The 24,783-nt window shown below is 47.9% G+C and overlaps 1 protein-coding gene across 1 annotated transcript in view; it reads right to left on the bottom strand.

Moving 5' to 3' along the window:
• TSPEAR (thrombospondin type laminin G domain and EAR repeats) overlaps window positions 1–24,783 on the bottom strand; it is an 82,418-nt gene that overhangs the window by 40,379 nt on the left and 17,256 nt on the right. Inside the window, exons 4-7 of the mRNA XM_077826996.1 lie at window positions 24,266–24,356; window positions 12,859–13,015; window positions 10,233–10,364; window positions 2,043–2,275 (exon numbers count right to left, since the gene is read on the bottom strand). Of these exons, the coding sequence (XP_077683122.1) occupies window positions 2,043–2,275; window positions 10,233–10,364; window positions 12,859–13,015; window positions 24,266–24,356 (613 nt within the window). The remainder of the gene's footprint in view (window positions 1–2,042; window positions 2,276–10,232; window positions 10,365–12,858; window positions 13,016–24,265; window positions 24,357–24,783) is intronic.

Raw genomic sequence — 24,783 nt, 5'->3', positions numbered from 1 at the left:
AGTCTGTGGTCTCTGAACCCTGGGACCCAGCTGTTATGGTGGGCTTTGGAGCTGGTGAATTCCCGATGTGGTTCTCCTGCTTTCTCAATCTGCTAGGAAAGTGCTGCTGTTCTACCAACACCTCCCTCCCCAGACCAACATACATTTTCCTGAATGCGGGTATTCATGAACATCATCCAAATGTCAGAAACTTCAGAGCCAAACATAATCTAAATCCAAATACAAGCCTCTTTGCCCATCCCCAACAGACAACATGTGCATACGGCAGAGCACGTAACGTATGCACACCGCCTGCACAGAAAGCTCCCATGCGACGAGGAGCAAGGTGCTGAGCAGCATGCAGAGCAAGAGGTCAGTGTGCAGGAGGCGGGGCTGAGATGTAATAACATAGGAGTACGCTACTACAGATCTGTGTTCATTCACAAAGCTTGTATGTGACCGAGTCACGGGCAACGTGAACTTTAGGACTATATTGACTAGCAGAGGTAGCAGGAAGGGAACACAAATAGATAAGAAACCTCCAAGTAAACCCTTGCAAGGGGCCTGGGCTGGTGAGCTTGGTTACACAGCTGTTTTGCCCGGGTTGGCACAGCCGGGTTGAAAGGACTGAAACAGATCAAAAGTGACTGCGGAGGAGGCAGTTGTCAGGACCCATTTGTGGAGAAACAGACTGATACAGAGACAGGCCCTGTGGGATGGGTCTGTAGCAGCTGGTCCCTCTTGAGGACCAGGCCTGGTCCGACCGACCAGTGTAAAGGCCTTCACTGTTTGAAATCCTCTCTCTCGTGCTGCGCTGTTTCCCTGCTGCTAAGGGGAAACAATCATTTGTTTTCAGAAGGCTGTTTGGTCATGCCCTGTACTACCACCTGCTAAGCAGTCACAGGGCACCGCAGCCCCCAGCCCAGTCTAAGACTAGGAGAGTCATGGGATTCCCTGCAGGGCAGGTGAAGGCACGAGGTCTGACGCCAGGAGTGGGGTGCACTTGGGGAGATAAGAGCTGGGCCATGGGGGCAGCTGGCCCTGAACCATGACAGTCACACACATAACATAAGGTGTGATTCCATTTACGAGTACATCAGAAAAGGGAAAGCAAACTACAGCAGAAGCAATGTGCAATTTACTGATTCTCCACTCCACCACCCACCACTTTTATGCTGGAAATAGACTGGACAATCCATGGAGTCACAACAGCATAAAACTAGGACAATGGAGAAGAGAATCTGGCTCCAGATCTCGTAAATGGAAGCATGTCCCGGCTAAGATTCTAGAAGGTTCATGTTACAGACATGGAGTTCTGCCCAGGTTTGGAAATCGAATTTATTTTCTGGACAATGGGAACTTTACACAGTTTTATGGAATCAAAGGGGGCATGTGTCACACAGCCCAGTTCTCTGGAAAGCCAGTTATTAGACTGGAAAAGTCATACCCATTAGACTTATTAAAATCCATCCATGATACAATTCTGCTGGATACATGACCTGCATGGGAACAGGACATTGCAACATTCACAAATATGATTTTAATAGAAACCTATTAATGTCTGAGCTGAGAGCAGACAGAGTCCACCAGAAATCAGCAGCAACAAATTGTTGTTTTAGAGAATCTTGAACAGAAAATCACGGGCTTGGAGGCTTCATATAGACCTACATGCTGTGGAGAATAGTAATTCAAGAAGGACTGACTGATGAGCTTTGAATGCTATGGAGAAACAAACAAGTATCTATTTCCTATGGCGTGTCAGTAACTGATATCAGCTTAGCTAGGATTTTTGCTGCTTTGTACAATAGTAAAACCAAAAAAAGCAACATTTCCTTCCCAATCATCTATGTACAGTTGCAGATTAGCCATGGGGACAGCCCCATTATACCAGCACAACTCTGTTGAAATTAACTGAGCTACACCAGTTTACACCAGCTAAGGATCTGGCCCTAAAACATTAACCCTGACAAGACTCAAAGTTGGGCCAGCCCTTCTGAGAAGAAGCTGTCATCTCGCATTTGCAATTTGACACAGCACCAAAGGAACCCTAAAAGTGGAATTACCTTTTTTCCTATGGTGAAATAGCACCAGGATTGAGCTTGGTAGGTGGGGATGTTTTGGTAAGACAGGAATTTTCCATCAGTCCATTTGTAGATAGCTGACCCAGGCGGAGTGTACCGATTTGCTGTGGCCGCAAAAACCCCCACCTTTGGAATGACGAAGATCTCGATGCCCATGGTTTCAGAGTTGGTCATCAAGTTCTGATATTCTTCTACATAGTCCAGCCTCTCTTTGACTAGGAAATAACAAAAAAGGATGGAAATGAAAAATAGATGCCTCCTTAATTCAACTGTGTTCCAAAGTTGAATGGAGGGCTATATTTTTGGTTATTTCGTATGCATGGCACTGAGTAGCCAAATTAAAAGTCCTGTGCTAAAGGGCTTAACAATCAAAGGGCAAGTTAATTTACTGTTGGGCTCTACCTGCACAGTCCAGCCCTCAGCAAAGTGACCTGACAAGTGATGGCCACAGACAATGGACAGCATGGACCAGGAAGACAAGGGTTCCGTAAACACAGCGCTGTGAGTGGAAGGATGTTACATGTATTGCAGAGGCCACTCTGCCTAAGGATGCAAAACAGTTGCCTTTGTACCTCCCTGTGCATAAGACATACTGATCATTTTCCAACACATTCGCCTCCAGAGCTGCATTCTGTAGGTCCGGTCTCTGCCAGCCCATGAATGCTTCTAGAAAGTTGGAGCAAAATCCCTTCAGTCAGGCATTTTCCCACTATGAGAGGGTTAAAAAAAAATCACCTTTTTTTAGTTTAAAAAGGGATGGGAAAGGTCCCTGAACTTTGAATCTAATTGAGGAGACCATTGGAAGGAGCCACCTGGAGGGAAGAAAAGCAGTTACAGCAGGTACAGCCTCTAGGGGAGAGCTGAGATCAGCTGGAGTTAAACCCTCTTCCCAGCACCCCAGACCCAGAACTGTGCAAAGGATTCCCCTTTCAGGGACACCAGATCTCCCACCTTCCTATCAGCTACAGGTGGAAGACACTACTGGGAGGAGACAGCCAGAAACTCAGCCAGCCAGAGCTGAGCCTGGCAAAAAAAAAAGAAATTGTGGTACTATCATGCCACAAACACGTCACTATCATATTGTTCACTCTGCTTGTATGTTATACTCCTTCCCCTTACCCTCCTCTCTCTTGTCTATCTAGATTGTAAGCTCCCCAAGGCAGTGTCCAGTTCTGGTGTCCCCCATTCAAGAAGGATGTTGATAAATTGGAGAGAGTTTCAGATAAGAGCCATGAGAATGATGAAAGAATTAGAATACATGCCCTAGAGCGATAGCCTCAAGGAGCTCAATCTATTTAGCTTCGCAAAGAGAAGGTTAAGGCGTAATGTGATTACAGTCTATAAGTATCTATATGGGGAACAAATATCTAATAATGGGCTCTTCAGTCTAGTGAAGAAAGGTCTAACACAATCAATGGCTGGAAGTTGAAGTGAGACAAATTCAGATTGGAAATAAGATGTAAATTTTTAAGAGCGAGAGTAATTAACCACTGGAACAATTTACCTAGGGTCATGGTGGATTCTCCATCACTGACAATTTTTAAATCAAGACTGGGTGTTTTTCTAAAGGATCTGCTCTAGGGATTATTTTGGAGGAGTTCCCTGGCCTGTGCTATACAGCAGATCAGATTATCACAATGGTTCTTTCTAGCCTTATAATCTGTAAATCTAAGGCAGGGAGTGTCTCTTACACTATGCCTAGCAAAATGGGGTGTGATTTGGTTGGGGTCTTGGCTGCTACTGCAATACAGATAAATAATAATCAACCTGAAAGTACATCCACAAGGAGTAGGAAGTGCATGATTTAGGCACCTGCAAAAACTGGAAGATAAAATGGAGAAGTTATGAAGGTTTGAAAATATTCCACAGCCCATGCTCAGTAGAAAAGAGCTTTTAGACTGCAGGGCAGTAACCCAGTAATCCTCCTTTGTCCTAGGCCTGTAGAAGTGTTATCTACCCACTTCACCTTGCATGATCTCTTGCAACATGTATTAACTCCTTCTCTGTTCCACACTTGTATGTAGCTGTGACACTCTCAGTTCCTTTCCCAGACTTGAAGAAGAGCTCTGTATAACTTGAAGGCTTGTCTCTCTCACCAATAGAAGTTCGTCCAGTAAAAGATATTACCTCACCCATCATCTCTGTCATTAGCTTTTACACAGCCATTTCAAACATAGGTGTAGTAAGCATGCACATACAGCTATTTAACTACCCAATGAAATGCCTGCTGCACCAAGAGAATTCAAAACATGCAAGCTGTGACAAAGCTTTGTCCTTGCCACCGTGGGTCCCGCGTTTCCTGGCGGATTTCGCTAGCCTCAGAGGCTCACTGTGACCCTCCATGTAACCCTTCTCTCTCTAGAGACAAGGGTCACAGTCTACTGAGCCATTTTCATCATAAGCCAGCGAGTGAGGTGAGGAGAAGTTATCTTTCCTTGCACGGTCTCCTTTGTCTCCCAGTCTCAATGATTAATCAGGGGGCAAAGGTGGGGGGGGGGAGCCCAGGCCCACCCTCTACTCCAGGCTCCAGCCCAGGGACCCTAATAGTATCAGCTATGGTAGCTGACCTTTTAGAAACATGACATGTACAATTCCCTGGGCTACTTCCCCCACAGCAGCCCTCAATTCCTCAAGCTCCACTTCACCTTTACCTCAGGGCCTCCTTCCTCGTGCCTGATATGGTGCATACTACTCAGCCTCTCCAACAGCACAACTTCCTTCCACAGCTCCTGACATGCACACCCACCTGACTAACTGGGAGGCTTTTAACTAGTTTCAGCTGGCCCCTGATTGGCTTCAGGTGTCCCAATCAACCTAGCCTTCTCCCTGCCTTCTGAAAAGTTCTTAATTGGCCCTAGGTGTCTTAATTGACCTGGAGCAGCTGCCATTTCATTTATCCTGGTACCAGGGATTTGTTTAGCCTGGAGCTAATATATCTATCTCCCACTACTTTTCCATAGCCATCTGGCCTTGCCCTGTCACAAAGCATAGGCACTGACTCGAGCAATGTTTTTCAAACGCAGCCACTGGGGCCGCATGCGGCCACCAGGGGTTTTTCATGCAGCCACGACAGTCTCCAGGGGTGTGGGGGCAAAGCATCGGCCCCTCCCTCCTTGTTGCTTCTGGATGCACCGCCCTGCACCGCCTCTGGAGAGAAGTGGGGCACAACGCTGCAGGAGCAAGGTGAGTTCTTGACTCTCCTTGGGGGAGGGGGTCTGGGCAGCAGGCTCCAGCAGCGGGACTTCAGGAACCTGGCTGTGCAGCCACAGGCTCCAACTGACCAGGCTCCAAATGACCATCCCCACCCTCCCCCGGCTCTAGCCACATGGCCGTGGCCTCCAGCTGCAGGGTTTCAGCCTCCGGCCCCGGGTTCCAGCTATATGGCAACAGGCACTGGCTCTCGGCTCCAGTCCTGAGCTCCAACCGCACAGTGGCAGGTGCTGGCCACAGGCACCAACCCCCAGCCCCAGGGGAGTGGGCTCCAACCATAGGGCTTTGGGCGCCAACCCCCAGCTCTGGCAGCAGAGCTTCAGACTGCCTCTGGCCCCCAGTTCCAGCCGTGCAGTAGTGGGCACTGGCCCCAGGCTCCAGCCACGTGGCCCTAGCCCCTGGTGCTGATCCTCTGCCCCAGTTGCATGGCAGCAGGCACCAAACCACGGCTCTGTTCCTGGGCTCCTGCCACTTAGTGGTGGGAGCTGGCCCCAGGTGCCAACCCCTGGCCCTGGCCACACAGCAGCGAGTGCTGGCTCCAGCCACTCAATGGCGGGTGCTGACTCCTGGCTGCAGCCACAAACCCCTGGGCTCCAGCACCCACCTCTGAGCTCTGGCCATGCAGCGGCAGGCAATAGCCCTGGGCGCTGACTCACAGCTCTAGCTGCATGGCAGTGGGCTCCAATCCCTGGCTCCAGCCATGCAGTTCCTGTCCCCAGCTCCGGGTTCGAGCACTGAGCCTTGGACGCATGGCAGCAGACACCAGGCCCTGCCTCTGGCCATGCAACAGTGGGGCTCATCACCGACCCGCATCGTCCCGGCGCCTGCTGCCTCCCACAGCCCTGTATCCATTCCCACCCATTGCCCCTGGACCCTGCTGCCTTTCTGGCCTCACATCCACCCCTACCCCCATTACCATGGGCCCCCACTGCCTCCCACAGCCCCACATCCATCCTCCCCACACCCAGGACCCTTCAGCCTCCCCCAGCCCTGCATCCATCCCCCCATCGTCTCTGGCCCCTGTTGCCTCCCCACTTTGCCCTCCCCCTCCCCATCCAGGGCTTAATGGGTCCTGGGGCTTGCTGAGAAAAGTGATATTAACAAACGTGCAAGTATCACTTTTCACAGCAGACTTACTAGCTATCTATGAAAAGTGATACCTGTATGTTTGTTAATATCACTTATCACTTTTCATAGCCTCCCAGGTAGCTACTAAGTGTGCTGTGATATTAACAAATATACAAATATCTCTGTTCACAGCAAGCCCCAAGACCCATGAAGCCCTGCATGGGGCAAGGGAGGGGAGGGGAAGTGAAGTGAAGGGGGAGGCAGCATGATTTTTGTTATTGAGTCTGCCAAGAAACCCTACAAATACTCGTTACAATTATTTGGATGTGAATCTGTGCCTATGTAATTGTTTTTCCGAAAGTTAATTAAGTATTTTAGGGGGAAAGTGTCAGTGCGGCCACCAGCGAGAGTTGGTGGCTGCACTCTGAGGCCACCCAAACATTTGTTGTAAGAATCCCTGGACTATAGGCTGGAGCACACAAGGGGAAAAAATAGTGGGTGCTCAGCACCCACCAGCCACAGTTGCTCGGCAGCTGGGGGAAGCACTTGCAGGAGGGCAGAGAGCAGCAAGTGGCAGGCGGGCGGGGCCTTGGGGGAGGGGTTGGAGCGGGCCAGGAAGAGACAGAGAGGGCAGAGCTTTGGGGAGGAGGGGGAACAGGGGTGGGAAGAGGCAGAGCCGGGGGGGCTTGGAGCAGGGCAGGGGGGGAGCACCCCCGGGGGAAAAAGAAAACTTAGCACCTATGCATGCAAGGAATGTTAAAAGCTGCTTTCTCTCCAACCACAAGACTTCATTGAAATCACACGGCTTAAAAGGAGTGCACAGAGAGGTTTTGAGTCTGCAGCTGAAGTTCCAGTCCCACCCCTATCACTGACCCTCTTTAATAATACTTTGTACAAAGCATTTTGCAAGCATTATTTTTCAGTTGCTCCTTAAAGCTCTTAACTGTGCAGACCCCAGCTATATGTAAAACCCCTTTCATAATAGAGCCATTTAATACTTAATGCATAGCATTGTTCAGTCCTAGATCTCAACATGCATTATAAAGGCAGGTGAGTCTCGTTACAATGATTGAATTTGCCTTCACTCACTAAGTTCTTCACACGCAACCCGCCCACTCACACACAAACAGCTAGTCAAGCTAGTTCTCCTGCTGGAGTGGAAGGCAGGCAGTAGATAAATGTTGTTGCCATTTCTAAATATTGAGAGGTGCTTATGCTACAGTGATGGGGTGAAATCCATGTCCAGTTTACAGATGGGTACACAGAATTGAAATGATTTCCCCAAAGCCATTTCATAACAGAACTGGGAATAGAAACCAGGCACTCTGAACCCTAGTCTAGTACCCTATGCAGTGCAGTTCTAGAGATGAATTTTCCTAGTACTAAGCAATCAAGCAGTTTTCAACCAGATGCTAAATAGGTGAGAAAACCTGACCTTTGGTCTTTTAATATGTACATCCATACTGTGACATTGCACTCCATATGTTTTATGGAAATATGCTTATGAGTGTGAATATGATGTAATTGGAATATGCTTTATGCAAAAGGTCTCTTGTAAGGTATCATAAAAAAGGTTATAACCAACTGAAAATATTCCTCCTATTTGTATGCATGTATCATTCTTGTATCTGAAGCTAGAAATATGAAGTATAATTCTGAGGTCCTATTGTAAATATGTAAAGTGTGGGCCAGTAATGGTGGTTTAGAATCCCATAGACTAGGACAATTGGTTGTAAATGGTTTATTTACCTGAAAGCCTTCTTGTGCATGTGTGGGCCAACCCAGGAAAAATGGAGACTTGGGGTCTTACAGTGACATGTAACCATGTCATATGATACTGGAATCCATCTTAATCCTTGTACTTTTCCATTGATGAGGTGAGGGTGGGGACAAGCACAGACAAAAGATTGCCGAGTGCCAAAGCTATAAAAGGGGGTGGAGCAGGACAAAAGGGGCCAGTCATGAGAAAATCCCTGCTTACCACCTGAGATGTCTGCTGGAACTAACAAGGACTGTACCAGGGGAAAGGATTGGGCCCAGACTAGGAAGGAGTCTAGTCTGTGAAAGAAGCTTGTTGGACTATCTCTGAGGGTGAGATATTACCTGTAATCAGTTTCTTAATATATTAGGCTTAGATTTGCATGGTTTTGCTTTATTTTGCTTGGTGACTTACTTTGTTCTGTCTGTTATTACTTGAAACCATTTAAATCCTACTTTTTATACTTAATAAAATCACTTGAGTTTATTAATAAACCCAGAGTAAGTCATTAATACCTGGTGGAGCAAACAGCTGTGCATATCTCTCTATCAGTGTTACAGAGGGTGGACAATTTATGAATTTACCCTGTATAAGCTTTATACAGAGTAAAATGGATTTATCTGGAGTTCAGGCTCCCAGAAAGGCTGAACACTGGGCACTGGGAAAGTCCCAGTTAACTGAGAAGCTCCTTGGCTGAGTTAATCTGTTTCAGTGAACTGCAGAGAGATGTTGTCCAACCTTTGGGTCTGTGCTGGAGTGTCTAACTCAGCAAGACAGGAGTGGAGGGGCACCTGTTCTGGCAGGAGGGTTGTTCTCAGTGGTATCCCAGCTCACTGAGTGACACTCTCGAGGGGAGTCTCTGTGAAAGAACCCATCACACAAAGAATGAAAAATGAGGGCAGGAGAGCATTGAAAAAAATTTGTACCTCTGCTGAGCTCTCACACACCCACTAGCAAAGAACAACCCTGCACAAGAGACAAAGAGAGAAAACACCTCAACTTGCCATACTTACACCTTTTGTTAATCATCATCATTATTATTATTCATATAGCACCAAATATATGCTAGGTGCTGTCATGTTTCAGGGCAACTGCACCTGTGTTTTCCCTCAGTGGTACAGCAAGGGCCCCTAGCTCCCCTGCCATCGCCTCTTTTGGGTGGAGACCTGCATTTCTTTTCTTCCTGAACAGGGTGTCTACAGGCTGAACAATTCCCAGCCATCACTGTGTTATTCCCAGGAAAAGACAATCTGTCTAAGCACACTTGCTTGCTTTCTCTCCAGGGACTAATAGTGTTTGCTGGCCACAATTAAGCTACCACACAGCTCTTCCTAAGCAAGCACGTTTATTCTTTGGGTAAAAGCACTCCAGAGAAAACATATTAAAAACGAGAAGAGAACCTATGTGCACACAGACAAGTTTACCAGAGGTCACCCCAACTCTACCATGGGCTATGGCAGGAGAAGTTCTTCCATACCCCATAAAGCGGTCTCTGCTATGGTCAGAAGCCTCAGCTCAGAACCAGCACCCAGTCCTATGGGGCCTCAGATGGTCAAATCCTTCCAACCCTAAAGATTGGGGCCCTCTGTCACCCAGAGGTCCTGCCCATTTGTTGGATCAGGGAGAAGGTCCTGAGTCATCTTTCTGTGTCTGTAGGTCCCTGGAGAATCCAGATTGTGTCTCTGAACTGCCCGCATGTAACAGGTCATCAATAGACAACAGGTGCCCTCACAAGGCGAAGTTTCAAAGACTGAGTGTGTAGGTGGGGAGTTGCAATGCCCTCACCTCATGTATTTCCTAGGAGCTCCACTTCACACTTCTTGTCCCCAAAAAGTCCTTGGAAGTTCCTAATCCGTCCCAGAGATTGTACTAGTCAGTCTCCTGTAGATGCTCCACAACAACACATCCACACTTGCATTTTTAATACAATAGACCCCAAGATATTAAACTTAATTCAGTAACATTTATCTTAATTCCATAAGATGTGTCCAGGGGAGTGTCAGACCAATCACATGTGCTCCCAGATGAGAAGACTGAGTCTGAGCTCCACAGAGCTCACAATCTAAATCTGTACCACTAGAAGCAACAAAGTGAGCCATAGTAGCAGAGCTGTCCACCAGTCACAGATCTCTTACCTTCTAGCATGGCGATCCATGCACTCCCATCACATAGATAGAGCCCTTTCTGAGAAGCGCTAAACCAGAACTGGGCCTTTTCATTCTTCGTGCAGGGAGGTCGGGATCCTAGAGTCACTTTCATGTCAGCCTCTGAACACAAAACAAAAGCAAACAGGTCCCTTTAATGCCCTCAATACAGTGAAAGATTAAATTGGACTATTAAAAATGGAGACCACTGCCCTGCCAGAGCATATAGCATAGGGTGGCCTGGATTGGGTAGAGACTCCTACAGATCACAGTGGGTTACATGGCTTAGGACCCACACCCAGCAAAGCACCTAAGCACACACTTAGCTTGAAGTACATCAGCGTACCCCGCTCATGTCAATTAGAGTACCGCTGCGCTTAACGTCAAGCATGTGCTTTAGTGTTGTGCTGAATGGGGCCTTCACTCACGAGAAAGAGACTGTATGTCCACTTTGCAGGAGCAATTAGCAAGGGCACTGTTCCAAGACAAAGCCAGACTCAGCAGATATGCTGCAGAGCTCTGAGGGCCTAATCTAGTCCATATCTGTTAAGGCCCAAAGTCCAGAAATTTGGAGATATCATACAAAATGTACAAGAGCTTAATTTGCATATTGATCACTATGCAATGCCTCAATTCCATATGTTTTAAAAGTGGAAAAAACTTTTCTTTTCTTAATTTTCTCCCCCTACTCCGAGCTCTCCCCCTGGTATCTCAATTCAGCTGATAGTTCAGTTTCTCTGAACCACCTACTGCAGAACACTACAGAGCCCAGCGTCATCTGATTTGGGCTGATTTGGGCTGGTGGGGCGGAACTGCTCTCTCTCTCTCTCCTGGCTTACATCACCCCCTGCCACAACCACCTTACCAGCCACAGAGCGTGCTCTCGGATCCCCCTGCTCTCAGTGCCTGGCTCTCCTTTGCTCTGCAGCGACTCCCAAAACTTGGGCCTGATTCTCCTCGCTCTTACACCAGTGCAAATCAGGGGTAACTTCACTGACATCTGAGGAATCACACTGGTGTGAGCCAGCGGAAACTCAGGCATGGAGATGTATTAATGGATTCCTCCCAGAATTCCAGAGTGAGCTCCCTGCTCTATTCCCTTCGGGGACACAAAGACCTGGACCACACCATCCTTCCAGGAGCTACAAGCCCTGGAAGATGCTGCACTATGCTTAGAATGATAGTAAATAGCCTGGAGGGGAAACAGAACCACAGCAGTGCTTAGAATAACAGCATAGGGAATAACACTGGGATGTTTTCTGAGCAAGAGAGACCAGCCCAGACCTGTTTCCACAGAGCTCCACACAGCAGTGCTCTAATGAGAATATTACTGTGCACTACAGGCATTACATCCCCAGGACAGCTCTCACAGGCTGATCTGCAATTCTGCTGGCAGGGCCTTGTTCCCTAGCAATTCTCAGAAGTGGCGTTTGCAAACTGACACGTACCGCAAAGATCAGACTCAGAAACGCAGCTTCTCTTGCTATTTCCAAGGGATAAAACCAGCTTCCTTATTGACAGGGCTCTGCAGAATTTGCCACCCAATTCACCCCTTGCCAGAACTGGATGCTAGCCTAAGCTTTCATGTTAAAAAAAAAAAATTAAGTTTGTAGCTTTTATGGGACTGACAAACACCTTCCAAACAGGAACAGAATACACAACACAATAGTGCTACCTGCCGGAGTCTGCAGACAGCTAGACACAATGAATATGAATGGCCTGAATTGTCCCCATGCGATTTAATAAGGTCTTCACGCTGAAGTCTAATGAAGACTGAATGGCGGATTTATTTCAGGAGTGGGTCTCTGGACTGCTGTATGGGCCAACTCTCCTCCCTGCATCATCCCGTTGGGCCCTCTCTCCATATGCCCCATCCTAAGACTATTCATTAGCGTCAACTCTTACCCAGACCAATAGATTAGACCAAATCAGTCATTTCTGGGCCAAGCCATTCTGGAGTTATGACAAGCCAAAACAAACCTTCAGAAGGGGAGAAAACCTTCCTTTTTTAACCCTCGTCTCTCTCAAAACCCTCGTCTCTCTCTCTCTCTCGACACACCATTCACTTTTCAGAAAGATACCCACCCTAAAATCATCCATGAAGCTTATAGCAGAACAAGAAGCTGGGTCTGCTGCTGCCCAGGCCCCTCACCGTAGTCACTTTACTATCCTTATTCTAAATATACTACTGTTTTAAGATTCTTCCTATACTGTACTTACAGGAAATTGCTTAGGGAAATACATTATCTTGCATATTGCTGTTAACTAAGTGTTGTTCTGGGAAAGGAGATGAGCTACTGCTATTCCTTCCAAGCTTGGCCCAGGCACCTGATGGGAAATACCCACAAGATTGCTCTGTTCCATGACTGATTCTGCAAGTTTCCAAGAAAAGGAATAGGATAAAATCAATGGAAGACAAAAATTCCTTCCCCTGAGATGCTAAACACCTTGCAACTCTTGCCTGCTTGCTATGCAGTCCACTCACCGTGGTTGGCTTTCCCATCAGACTAGTATCAGGCTCCGTGCAGTTAGAAAGCAGCACTAAGGTTCTGCTCTAACGTTCTGCTAATGCGCGATGGTGAGGCACCTCATGAACTATTTGCTGCATGTTACTGACCGTCAGGGTATTTCAGCACCTCATTGCTCGCTGGCTTCACTGGGAGATCCTGCAGTACTGGGGGGATGGAGAGCACTGCTAGCTTAAAGTTCATGTTAGTGCACATCCTTGAGGTAGCATCAGATCCTGGCAACAGGACTAGCTGTCTTAACAAGCCCTGAAAAGAGAGGAAGAAAAACTAGGGAGATCAAGTTTCAGAGTAACAGCCATGTTAGTCTGTATTCACAAAAAGAAAAGGAGTACTTGTGGCACCTTAGAGACTAACCAATTTATTTGAGCATAAGCTTTCATGAGCTACAGCTCACTTCATCGGATGCATACTGTGGAAAATACAGAAGATGTTTTTCTATACACAAACCATGAAAAAATGGGCGTTTATCACTACTAAATGTTTTCTCTCCCCCCACCCTACTCTCCTTCTGGTAACAGCTTATCTAAAGTGATCACTCTCCTTACAATGTGTATGATAATCAAGGTGGGCCATTTCCAGCACAAATCCAGGTTTTCTCCCCCCCCCCCAAAAAAACCCCACTCTCCTGTTGGTAATAGCTTATCTAAAGTGATCATTCTCCTTACAATGTGTATGATAATCAAGGTGGGCCATTTCCAGCACAAATCCAGGGTTTAACAAGAACGTCTGAGGGACAGTGGGGGGGGAGGGGGGACAAACATGGGGAAATAGGTTACTTTTTATAATGACTCAACCATTCCCAGTCTCGATTCAAGCCTAAGTTAATTGTATCCAATTTCCAAATTAATTCCAATTCAGCAGTCTCTCGTTGGAGTCTGTTTTCGAAGTTTTTTTGTTGAAGGATAGTCACTTTGAGATCAGAAATCAAGTGACCAGAGAGATTGAAGTGTTCTCCGACTGGTTTTTGAATGTTATAATTCTTGACTTCAATTTGTGTCCATTCATTCTTTTACGTAGAGACTGTCCAGTTTGCCCAATGTACATGGCAGAGGGGCATTGCTGGCACATGATGGCATATATCACATTGGTGGATGTGCAGGTGAACGAGCCTTTGATAATGTGGCTGATGTTATTAGGCCCTGTGATGGTGTCCCCTGAATAGATATGTGGGCACAGTTGGCAACAGGCTTTGTTGCAAGGATAGGTTCCTGGGTTAGTGGTTCTGTTGTGTGGTATGTGGTTGCTGGTGAGTATTCGCTTCAGGTTGGGGGGCTGTCTGTAAGCAAGGACTGGCCTGTCTCCCAAGATTTGTGAGAGTGTTGGGTCATCCTTCAGGATAGGTTGTAAATCCTTGATAATGCGTTGGAGGGGTTTTAGTTGGGGGCTGAAGGTGACGGCTAGTGGCGTTCTGTTATTTTCTTTGTTAGGCCTGTCCTATAGTAGGTGACTTCTGGGAACTCTATGGCTCTGTCAATCTGTTTCTTCACTTCCGCAGGTGAGTATTGTAGTTGTAAGAATGCTTGATAGAGATCTTGTAGGTGTTTGTCTCTGTCTGAGGGGTTGGAGTAAATGCGGTTGTATCACAGAGCTTGGCTGTAGACAATGGATCGTGTGGTGTGGTCAGGGTGAAAGCTGGAGGCATGTAGGTAGGAATAATCCATCAAGACTGCAGGGCATGGGCAATGATAGGTGGTGATCTGTGGTTTGAATTTCCCTTAAACTCCTACAGTCTGAGTGGGTGTGATTCATGAACGAGGGTCAGAGTTTAATGACACCATCTTAGCTTTCCAAGATGTCCATCCACAGCAGTTCTAGAGCCATCATCATATTAATGTCAATGATGAGACAATTAGCTTTAAAAAGACCTCGCTGCCAAATTAGAGACCAAGAATGACCACAGGCAACTGTCCCCTTGCCTTTACAAAATCACTGACATTTCAAAAACCACATCAGTCCCATAGATAAGGGACAGTCAATATTTTTTCACACCTCTAAGATATTTGTTAAAATGTCAGAAGTTTTTAAGCAAACTGCCTGAGTCACTTTCTGTGTGTCATGGAAGTTTGGGAAAATGCCAGGAAATGTTGGGTCAGATTCCAGTGCGTGTGGCTAGCCTTCCTCTTGCAGTTGCTTCAGCAATTTCACACACGGCACTTCACTCCCTATCAACCCGCAGCATAGCCTGCTATGAGTGGAGCATATGGCAGGCGTAGCTGACAAACTGACATTGGATTTCTGCGTATTGCGCTTTTACATTTCCCATGCTCAGAGCCGGATCCACAGCCCATTGAAATCAATGGGAGTTGCTTTGGGTTAGGGAAGTAGGGGCGGATTTTTCAAAGGTGTTTAGGGATCTAAAGATGAACACAGCCATCTCGTGGTATTTTCAAAACACACCTATACATCTAGTGGTATTTTCAAACTCTCCTAAGATACCTAATTTATGGGTTTCAATGGGAATTGGATGCCTAACTTGCTTAGGCACATTGGAAAATCTCACTAGGCCTCTGTCTGCATCTTTAGGCACCTAAATAATCTGGCTCTCAGTGCATAGATACGGCAGTGCTCAGCTTTGCGTAAAACACCTAAACTACACAGGTAGATTCATGTAGAGTTCATTGGCCATTTTGTTCTCAGAGCTGTCTCTAGTCTGGAACAGAGGAAACGCACAAACTGTGCTCACTTTTGGAGACTTTACTTTTGTTCTTACCTGCTGATTTCCTTGATCTAAAAGGCCAGTTATTTGAGACTGCAGGGGCGTGCCTTGTTCTTGCCTGTGGATACATAACAGCCAGCAGGGCTTGTTCTGTCTAGGGGTGGGCTTCAGATACATGACTGACATTCACCGTGCCCACTTCTCTCGGAAAAAACACGGGTTAACCTGGTGTTTGTGCCAACGGCTTGGCAAAGGAAAAGCAGCTTGAAACACAGGCCTGACCATGCTATGCAGAGGAAGGATTATGTCCTTGCTGCACTACCATATGAGCTCAGGTCCGTCCCTTTGCTCACAGGGGATGGTAATTTACTGCTGGCATGTCTCAACAACAAATTGCTTCCCCGACTCTCTGCACTGGCCAGAAAAGGGGGAGTGGAGCCAATGCTCTGCCCATTCCCAGCCCAGCCCCACCCATCTGCCCCGCTCACTCCTGCGCCTGGCCTCAGGGCCTGGACTCCTGTGTGGGGTAAAAGGCTGGCATTCATCCCCACAGGGGTGCCCAGGCCAAGCCACTGCCCTGCCCTTCGAGGGCTGTTCTTAAACCATGTCACCCTCAAGGTGAGCTGGGGGCAGAGCCCCGGTGTGGGGATGGCGCTGTACCTCCCCAAGGCCCTCCTCCTGGGAGCTGCGTTAGCAGCACTCCGAGCCCAACCCAGCTCCTGAATGGCCTCTGTCCTCGGGGCGTGACTCTGTCAGCAAAGATGGGGGGAGGCGGGCCCTGAAGTGCCGCCAGCCCCTTGCACAAGCAGAAGGCCCAGCACAGTGAGGCCCCTTCACCCCTCCTGCAGCCTCACCCTTACAGCCGAAGCCCCCTTACGCCCAAGTTTCACCCCTCAGTCCTCCCAAACTGCCAACCTCTCCTCCCCCCAAACCCCTTATCCTCCCTTCTCCCTCTTCCCCAGCCCCCATCCTTCCCTCCCCTTCCCACCAACCCCCAAATACTCACATCCCCAAACCCCTTCATCCTCCCCTCTTCCCCAGCCCCCCCATCCTCTCCTCCCCTTCCTACCAACTCCCAAGTCTTCCCTCCCTCAAACCCCCAAATCCTCCCTGTCCCCTCTCACCAAGCCCCCAAATCCTCCCTTCCCGCAACACCCTCATCCTCCCCTCCCCCCACCAACACCCTCATTTGCTGGAGGGGCCTATTTCCTGGAGCTCTGACAGCCCATCCAGAGGAAAGAACTTGGCATGTCCTGCAGGTGATTCAGCAATGGCACCCAACATGGTGACTCCCACTGGCTGGATTGTGTGTCCTAGAGCAGCAAGAAACTACTCCATTAGCAATCCTTTTCCTCCATGGCGTGCTCCACATCTGAGCCCCCTCCACAACCTCCTTTGCAAGGTCGCTCACCAAGTTCTCCACCTGTGCAGCCAGTAGTGGCAACTCAGTGGGCTCTGGCTGATGGTTCTGACCCTGTGATCACAGGGGTGGCTGTAGGCCATTCTCTCGCTTTCAAGTTATCCATTATGTCGCAAGCATGCTTTATTTCATATTTGTAGCCTGTGGATGTGGGCTTGGGGGAGGGAAGGTCTCCAGGGATAGATCACTGGGGCAGACAGTGTTGTATTTGCTGTTTCAGTGAAGGATGAGGCTGGTTTCAGGACAACCCATTTATCTAACTAGCAACAAGAGATGAGAGACAGGGGAAACAAATTACTGCCTAATGTTTTAACAACTCACCTGGCTGCATAGCTGCCTCTGGAAAAGAGCTGTGAGATATTTCATCTCCTAACTGTCAGGGTGGTTAAGCACCGGAACAAATTGCCCAGGGACATTGTGGAATCTCCATCATTGGAGATTTTTAAGAGCAGGTTAGACAAACACCTGTCAGGGATGGTCTAGAGAATACTTAGTTCTGCCATGAGTGCAGGGGACTGGAGTAGATGACATCTTGAAGTCTCTTCCAGTTCTAAGATTCTATGATATGATAATTCATTTTCCAACAATATTCGCTCCCACATTTAAATGAACTCTCTTTGGCCACGTTTGCTGCCCTATGTGCTTGCTTTCTGCAAACACCCAACCAATTGAGATTTACTCACATCAATGTTCAGAGAAACGCAATTTCAAAGTCATGTGTTTGAGTGTTTGTGGGAAACTAACTTTAAATCCCCACCCACAAGTATTTGGAGGTCCTTGCAATCTCATCCAGCCACAATACTATGTGACTTTCTGGCCACCACAGCTCAGATTTTAATTCTGAAATTCTCAGAGAGAGACCCGCCCTCAGTCAATTCAGAAAGTAAAAAACTAATTCAATGCAACATTTGCTGAATAAATGTGGATAACTAATACATTCAAGGAAAATCACCAGGGGTCACAGATATTCACCAAGCAGCAGAGAGGCTAAATCTGGATGCATTTGTTGTGAATTATTTGCTCTGCTGTCCCAAGGAACTCACTGTCAAGTTCCTGAGAGAGGGTGAAGCTGAGAGGCAGAAGTGTTGAAGTTTTTAACATGGTGAAATAAACCCCCTCCCTAGTAGTCTAGGCCATGCATGTAGTGCCCAGCTGCTAGACAGAATCCATCCCGCCACACTTAGCTCTTACATCCGTATGTACAAAGAGCTCTCCAAACATCACACGCTCCTAGGCTTTCACAGCTGAATGAAAATTAGGTTTTCCCCCAGCAGCGATTAGATCGGGGTAGGCAAACTTTTTGGCCTGAGGGCCACATTGGGGTGTGAAACTGTATGGAGGGCCGGGTAGGGAAGGCTGTGCCCCCCAAACAGCCTGGACCCCACCCCCTATTCGCCCCCTCCACTTCCTGCCCCCTGACTGTCCCCCTCAGAACCCCCAACCCATCCAACCCCCCTGCTCCTTGTCCCCTGACCGCCCCCTCCCGGGACCCCCCGCCCCTAACTGCCCCCCCGGGACCCCACCCCCTTTCCAACCCCCCCTGTTCCCTGACTGTCCTGAACCCTATCCACACACCCACCCCCTGACAGACCTCCCGGGATTCCATGCCCTATCCAACCCCCCTGTTCCCTGACCCCTGACTGCCCCAGAACCTCCGCCCCATCCAACCGTCCCCTGCTCCCTGTCCCCTGACTGTCCCCTGTTTCCTGTCCCATGACCTGCCCCCCAGGACCCCCTACCCAACCCCACCACCACCGCCACCCCCTTACCATGCTGCTCAGAGTGGAAGAAGCTTGCAGCCCCGCTGCCCGCGTGGCGGCATAACTACAGGGGAGGGGGACCCGGGGGGAGGGGCCGAGGACTGGCCTCCCAGGCCAGGAGCTCAGGGGCCAGGCAGGACAGTCCCGCGGGCTGGATGTGGCCTGTGGGCCGTAGTTTGCACATCTCTGGATTAGATGCTGATATAGCAAGCCCAGGCACATTGGATCATTTTTCTGCACAGCTCTGCCAATGCACCTGAATCTGGCCCTGCAGCCCACCCCCTTATTCCAGCCTTGATGCTCTCAGTGGTTGAGGCTGTCAGTTATGCTGGACTGTGTGGCGGTGAAGCTAATTGAATTCTTTTTACTGGTCTTCACTGCAGAGGATGTGCGGGGGATTCCCACACTTGAGCCGTTCTTTTTAGGTGGCAAATCTGAGGAACTGTCCCAGATGGATGAACAGCAATTATCACAAGACTAGCAACAAAATCACGAGAACTGGCACCATTGCATATGTTTGGGTTTAAACTTGTCACAAAGGGTTTGTAACTTAAACAGGACCTGTGCAGGAAAGCCCCAGCATGAAACTGACTAGCTGCTTTTCCCAACCCAAGCTGCGAGAAATGTAAAGACTGAACAAACAGCATAAATGGGGAAAGATCAATTAGGTGTTTAGAATTCCTTTAATCTGATGCTATTGTGCCATGTCCTGGGTGTGCTTTGGTGCAGCAGAAAGCCAGTCAAAGTCAAGTAGGGGATTGGTACCTACACTCAACCCCACCCCCTGCTCAGGGGCATGGTCCATGACGACTCTCTCCCCTGGCAATGGGAGAGGGCATCAGGATGGCAATACCCATGCACAGTGTTTCCCCAGCTTTTTAGGGGAGCGCTTTCCTCTGTGGTTCTCAGTCAGCTGAGAACATTCATGGGCTGTGCAGCCTTAGACAGGGGTGCTCAATAGCTGCAGCTGTAGGGCAGGAATGGGGGGTGGTACCCAGGAGGGCCCTCCTCTGTGGTAATCAGGATGGGCACAACCTCTACCCCCACACCTGTGACCGGGCCCCTGAATCCCCTGAACTCCAGGACAGTCCTTATCATTTGACTTGAGGATTCATTGCTCTCTGTGTTTTGAGCACAGATGCAGCAGGGCCCAAACACGCGCAGGACTGGGTGAGTTGCTGCAGAGCTAGCTAGCTTTCCCTGCTCCTGCCTGCCAAGTGATATGAGCTTGGGACTTCTCTCCTCCTGCTTTGCTACTAGTTCAAGCAAGGAAATGGTCTTTAAAAAGCAACAACGTTCTTACTCACCCATCATTTACTCAACCCGAAAACATAAAACCCTTTTGAAAAAAAGAAACAAAAGCTAAAACAGACACATGGATCAGTCTCCAATGTAAGACCCATGCACCTGTCATTTCACTATAAATCAAGGCTGTTATACTCTTCACCTATTAAACTACACAGAAAACATTATTCTCAAAAAGAAAAGGAGTACCTGTGGCACCTTAAAGACTAACAAATTTATTTGAGCATAAGCTTTCATGAGCTACAGCTCAATTCATCGGACGCATTCAGTGGAAAATACAGTGGGAAGATTTAAATACATAGAGAACATGAAACAATGGGTGTTACCATACACACTGTAACTGGAGTGATCACTTAAGGTGAGCTATTACCAGCAGGAGAGCGGAGGCTGGCGGGGGGGGGGGGGGGGAGGAGGGGACTTTTATAGTGATAATCAAGGTGGGCCATTTCCATCAGTTGACAAGAACGTCTCAGGAACAGTGTGGCAGGGGGGATAAACATGGGGAAATAGTTTTACTTGGTGTAATGACCCATCCACTCCCGGTCTCTATTCAAGCCTAAGTTAATTGTATCCAGTTTGCAAATTAATTCCAAAAAGAAACTACAGCATTTGCTCAAGAAACTCCCTGAAAAAGCACAGGAACAGATCTGTGCAGACACATGCCTAGACGCCTGACCTGGGGTATTCTATCTACTACCCAAGATACATAAACCTGGAAATCCTGGACATCCCATCATCTCAGGCATTAGCACCCTGACAGCAGGTCTGGCTATGTAGACTCCCTCCTCAGTCCCTACGCTACCAGCACTCCCAGCTATCTTTGAGACACCACTGACTTCCTGAGGAAACTACAATCCATCAGTGATCTTCCAGAAAACACCATCCTGGCCACTATGGATGTAGAAGCCCTCTACACCAACATTCCACACAAAGATGGACTACAAGCCGTCAGGAACAGTATCCCCGATAATGTCACGGGAAACCTGGTGGCTGACTTTTGTGACTTTGTCCTCACCCACAACTATTTCACATTTGGGGACAACGTATACCTTCAAATCAGCGGCACTGCTATGGGTACCCGCATGCCCCACAGTATGCCAACATTTTTATGGCTGACTTAGAACAACGCTTCCTTAGCTCTCGTCCCCTAACGCCCCCTACTCTACTTGCGCTACAATGATGACATCTTCGTCATCTGGACCCATGGAAAAGAAGCCCTTGAGGAATTCCACCATTATTTCAACAATTTCCATCCCACCATCAACCTCAGCCTAGACCAATCCACACAAGCGGTCCATTTCCTGGACACTACTGTGCTAATAAGCGATGGTCACATAAACACCACCCTATACCCGAAACCTACTGACCACTATACTTACCTACATGCCTCCAGCTTCCATCCACGAAACACCACACGATCCATTGTCCACAGCCAAGCTCTAAGATACAACCGCATTTGCTCCAACCCCTCAGAAAGAGACAAACACCTACAAGATCTCTATCAAGCATTCTTACACCTACAAAACCCACCTGCTGAAGTGAAGAAACAGATTGACAGAGCCAGAAGAGTACCCAGAAGTCACCCACTACAGGACAGGCCCAACAAAGAAAATAACAGAATGCCACTAGCCATCACCTTCAGCCCCCAACTAAAACCTCTCCAACGCATCATCAAGGATCTACAACCTATCTTGAAGGACGACCCATCATTCTCACAGATCTTGGGAGACAGGCCAGTCCTTGCTTACAGACAGCTCCTCAACCTGAAGCAAATACTCACCAGCAACCTCATACCACACAACAGAACCACTAACCCAGGAACCTAGCCTTGCAACAAAGCCCGTTGCCAACTGTGTTCACATATCTATTCAGGGGACACCATCATAGGGCCTAATCACATCAGCCACACTATCAGAGGCTCGTTCACCTGCACATCTACCAATGTGATATATGCCATCATGTGCCAGCAATGCCCCTCTGCCATGTACATTGGCCAAACTGGACAGTCTCTACGTAAAAGAATAAATGGACACAAATCAGACGTCAAGAATTATAACATTCAAAAACCAGTCAGAGAACACTTCAATCTCTTTGGCCGCTCAATTACAGACCTAAAAGTGGCAATACTTCAACAAAAAAACTTCAAAAACAGACTCCAACGAGAGACTGCTGAATTGGAATTAATTTGCAAACTGGATACATTTAACTTAGGCTTGAATAAAGACTGGGAGTGGATGGGTTATTACACAAAGTAAAACTATTTCCCCATGTTTATCCCCCCCACCCCCAACTGTTCCTCAGACGTTCTTGTCAACTGCTGGAAATGGGCCACCTTGATTATCACTACAAAAGGTTCCCGCCCCCGCTCTCCTGCTGGTAATAGCTCAACTTAAGTGACCACTCTAGTTACAGTGTGTATGGTAACACCCATTGTTTCATGTTCTCTGTGTATATAAATCTCCCCACTGTATTTTCCACTGAATGCATCCGATGAAGTGAGCTGTAGCTCATGAATGCTTATGCTCAAATAAATTTGTTAGTCTCTAAGGTGCCACAAGTACTCCTTTTCTTTTTGCGAATTCAGACTAACACAGATGCTACTCTGAAGCCTGTCATTATTCTCAAAGGAATTATAAGTAATTTGACAAAATAAAATTTGGTGGCCAGTTAATAAATACATTTAATGGACATTACTTCCCTGTTTGCCAACATCTTTTAAATGAAAATTATTTAGAGACCAAAACAAAGACAACAAAACCCCATCAAACCATTGGCCAGAGTGAAAGCTATTCTCTTGTGATAAATTGGTCTCATATTCTATAAGAATTATGCTGTTGTTGATTACATGGGCAGTGGAAGGTTTATTATTATAATTATTGGTATTATCGACAGAGATTTATATTGTGGTAACACACAAAGGTCCCATTCCTAATCGGGGCCTCTTGGTGCAAAGCATGTAAGTAATAAATATGCATCCGTGCTCCATTGTACTGGGTGCTGTATAAACATAGAGTAAAAGGTCAGTCTAAGTACAAGATGAGAGTCAAAAGGCAGATACAGATAGATTCCGCATCTAGTCACTTCATTGATCTTAAGTGCTTGCATTTGGTAACTAACATGACCGCTGGCATACTCTATTTTCATTCAGCAACGTAACCAGCTGTGAAACAAAGTAACAGGCAACTGAATAATGCTTGAATTTTTGTTGGCCTTGCTGTTCCAAAAATAAAGGTAATCTGGAGTCTGCCATTGTCTTTGAGGGAGAAGATGAGCACACCATCCAAAAATACCTAAAAGGAATAAGGCCCCAGTCTTGCAGAAAGAACCACATGGGTAAATCCACGTGCCCAGTGCTCATAATGGTGCCACTGGAATCCCACACTGGCACAGCAATCCACTCGCATGCTATCAGTTGCAGGACCGGGGTCTACCCTATTAAGAAGTGACCCCAGATTTTCCAGGTTTGTTCTGTGACATTGGTCATGCTGTCTCGCAGCTGAATTCTGTACTGGGGGCAAAGACTGCATGGGAAGAAGCACATGGTCTCGGCTCAGAAATGTGCTTGCGTTTGCAATCATAAATCAGCAGGGAACAGAAGCAGCCATGTTAATCTCTATCAGAATTCTGTAACTGCCAGAATAGTGAATGGAGAAGCCAAAACAGTGCAGATCAGCACTGTCCATCCTGGCTCCAATCCTGCAGGGTTTGCTCACATTAGCAGAGCCATCCAGAGAATTAGGGATAAGGCCTTGCACCCTCAGAGGAATCCAAAGAACTCTGCAAAGTATTAAGGGGTGTCCCAGCACTGGCCGCTCTGCAGCAATCCCGGCATCTCTGTACTGCCTATGGTGCAAGCAGGGGCTGTGGTTACCGGACGGAAGCCTGGGCTCATGAATAAAGAGCTGGAATGAAACCCAGTGTAGATACTATCAGGACAGTGACCGAAGGCCAATGTGGCTGGGAGCCAATATGTGTTCAGGAACTGCCTTGGCCATTAGATGCTGTTTAATGGAGGGAGACAATAGAGGCCAGCATACCAGGGAGCTCCTAAGCCTTTTTCAGATGGTGGAGTTTTAAACTGGGGTCCCCTCCCACTGCCTTTGGGAGCTCGGCTGAGAAATGTGCAGCCATCTTTCCCAAAGGACAGCCCGGCATTCTGTGCTACCTGGGCCCAGTCTTCCTGAGAGGAGTGTGTCTCAAACCGATGATGCTTCTGGCCCAGAGATGGGGGCAACCCTGCACTGCCACTGCTAACATATCTCACCGGAGCCCACATGAGCCAGAGCCCGCCCTGTGTCTGATAATCGTGTTCTCAGAGCACACCGAGCCAAACCCATGTCACTAGTGACACTTACCGTGAATAGCCCTTTCCTTCTCCTCCTGCTCCCAACATAAAACCTGGATCCTTTCACAGCCAAGGATGCGGGGAACGGTGTATCCACCACCCTGGAGGGATTACAATAAGAGGCACATGAGCACAGAGCAGCTAACTTCATGGCATCCACTGGTGACTGGAAAGACCAACCCTGGGCCTGATGGCCTAAGGAGATTCCTGTAATTACAGCGCTCAGTTGCTAGGAAGACAAATGTAAACACAGGCCTTGCCAGACTAGTTCATCTAGCCTGGGATCCTTGCCAGACTAGTTCATCTAGCCTGGGATCCTGCCTCAGACAGTGGCTAGGATGGCTATTCATATTTGGACTCCTACTAAAAGACTTTTGCCTCAGTGACGATTTCATGTGGCAGAGAGTTCCACAAGGTAATTCTGTGATGGGCACTAAAGTCTTTCCTTTTCTCTGGATTTTAGGGAAGAACGGGGTCTCACAGGCTGTTTTGACTCTGATCTGGACAGAACATTCGGCAACTTTTCAG

The sequence above is a fragment of the Eretmochelys imbricata genome, chromosome 9 (assembly GCF_965152235.1).
Source record: "Eretmochelys imbricata isolate rEreImb1 chromosome 9, rEreImb1.hap1, whole genome shotgun sequence".
Taxonomy (NCBI): domain Eukaryota; kingdom Metazoa; phylum Chordata; order Testudines; family Cheloniidae; genus Eretmochelys; species Eretmochelys imbricata.
The sequence above is the reverse complement of the archived record's forward strand: the minus strand, read 5'-3'. Positions and strand labels throughout refer to the sequence as shown.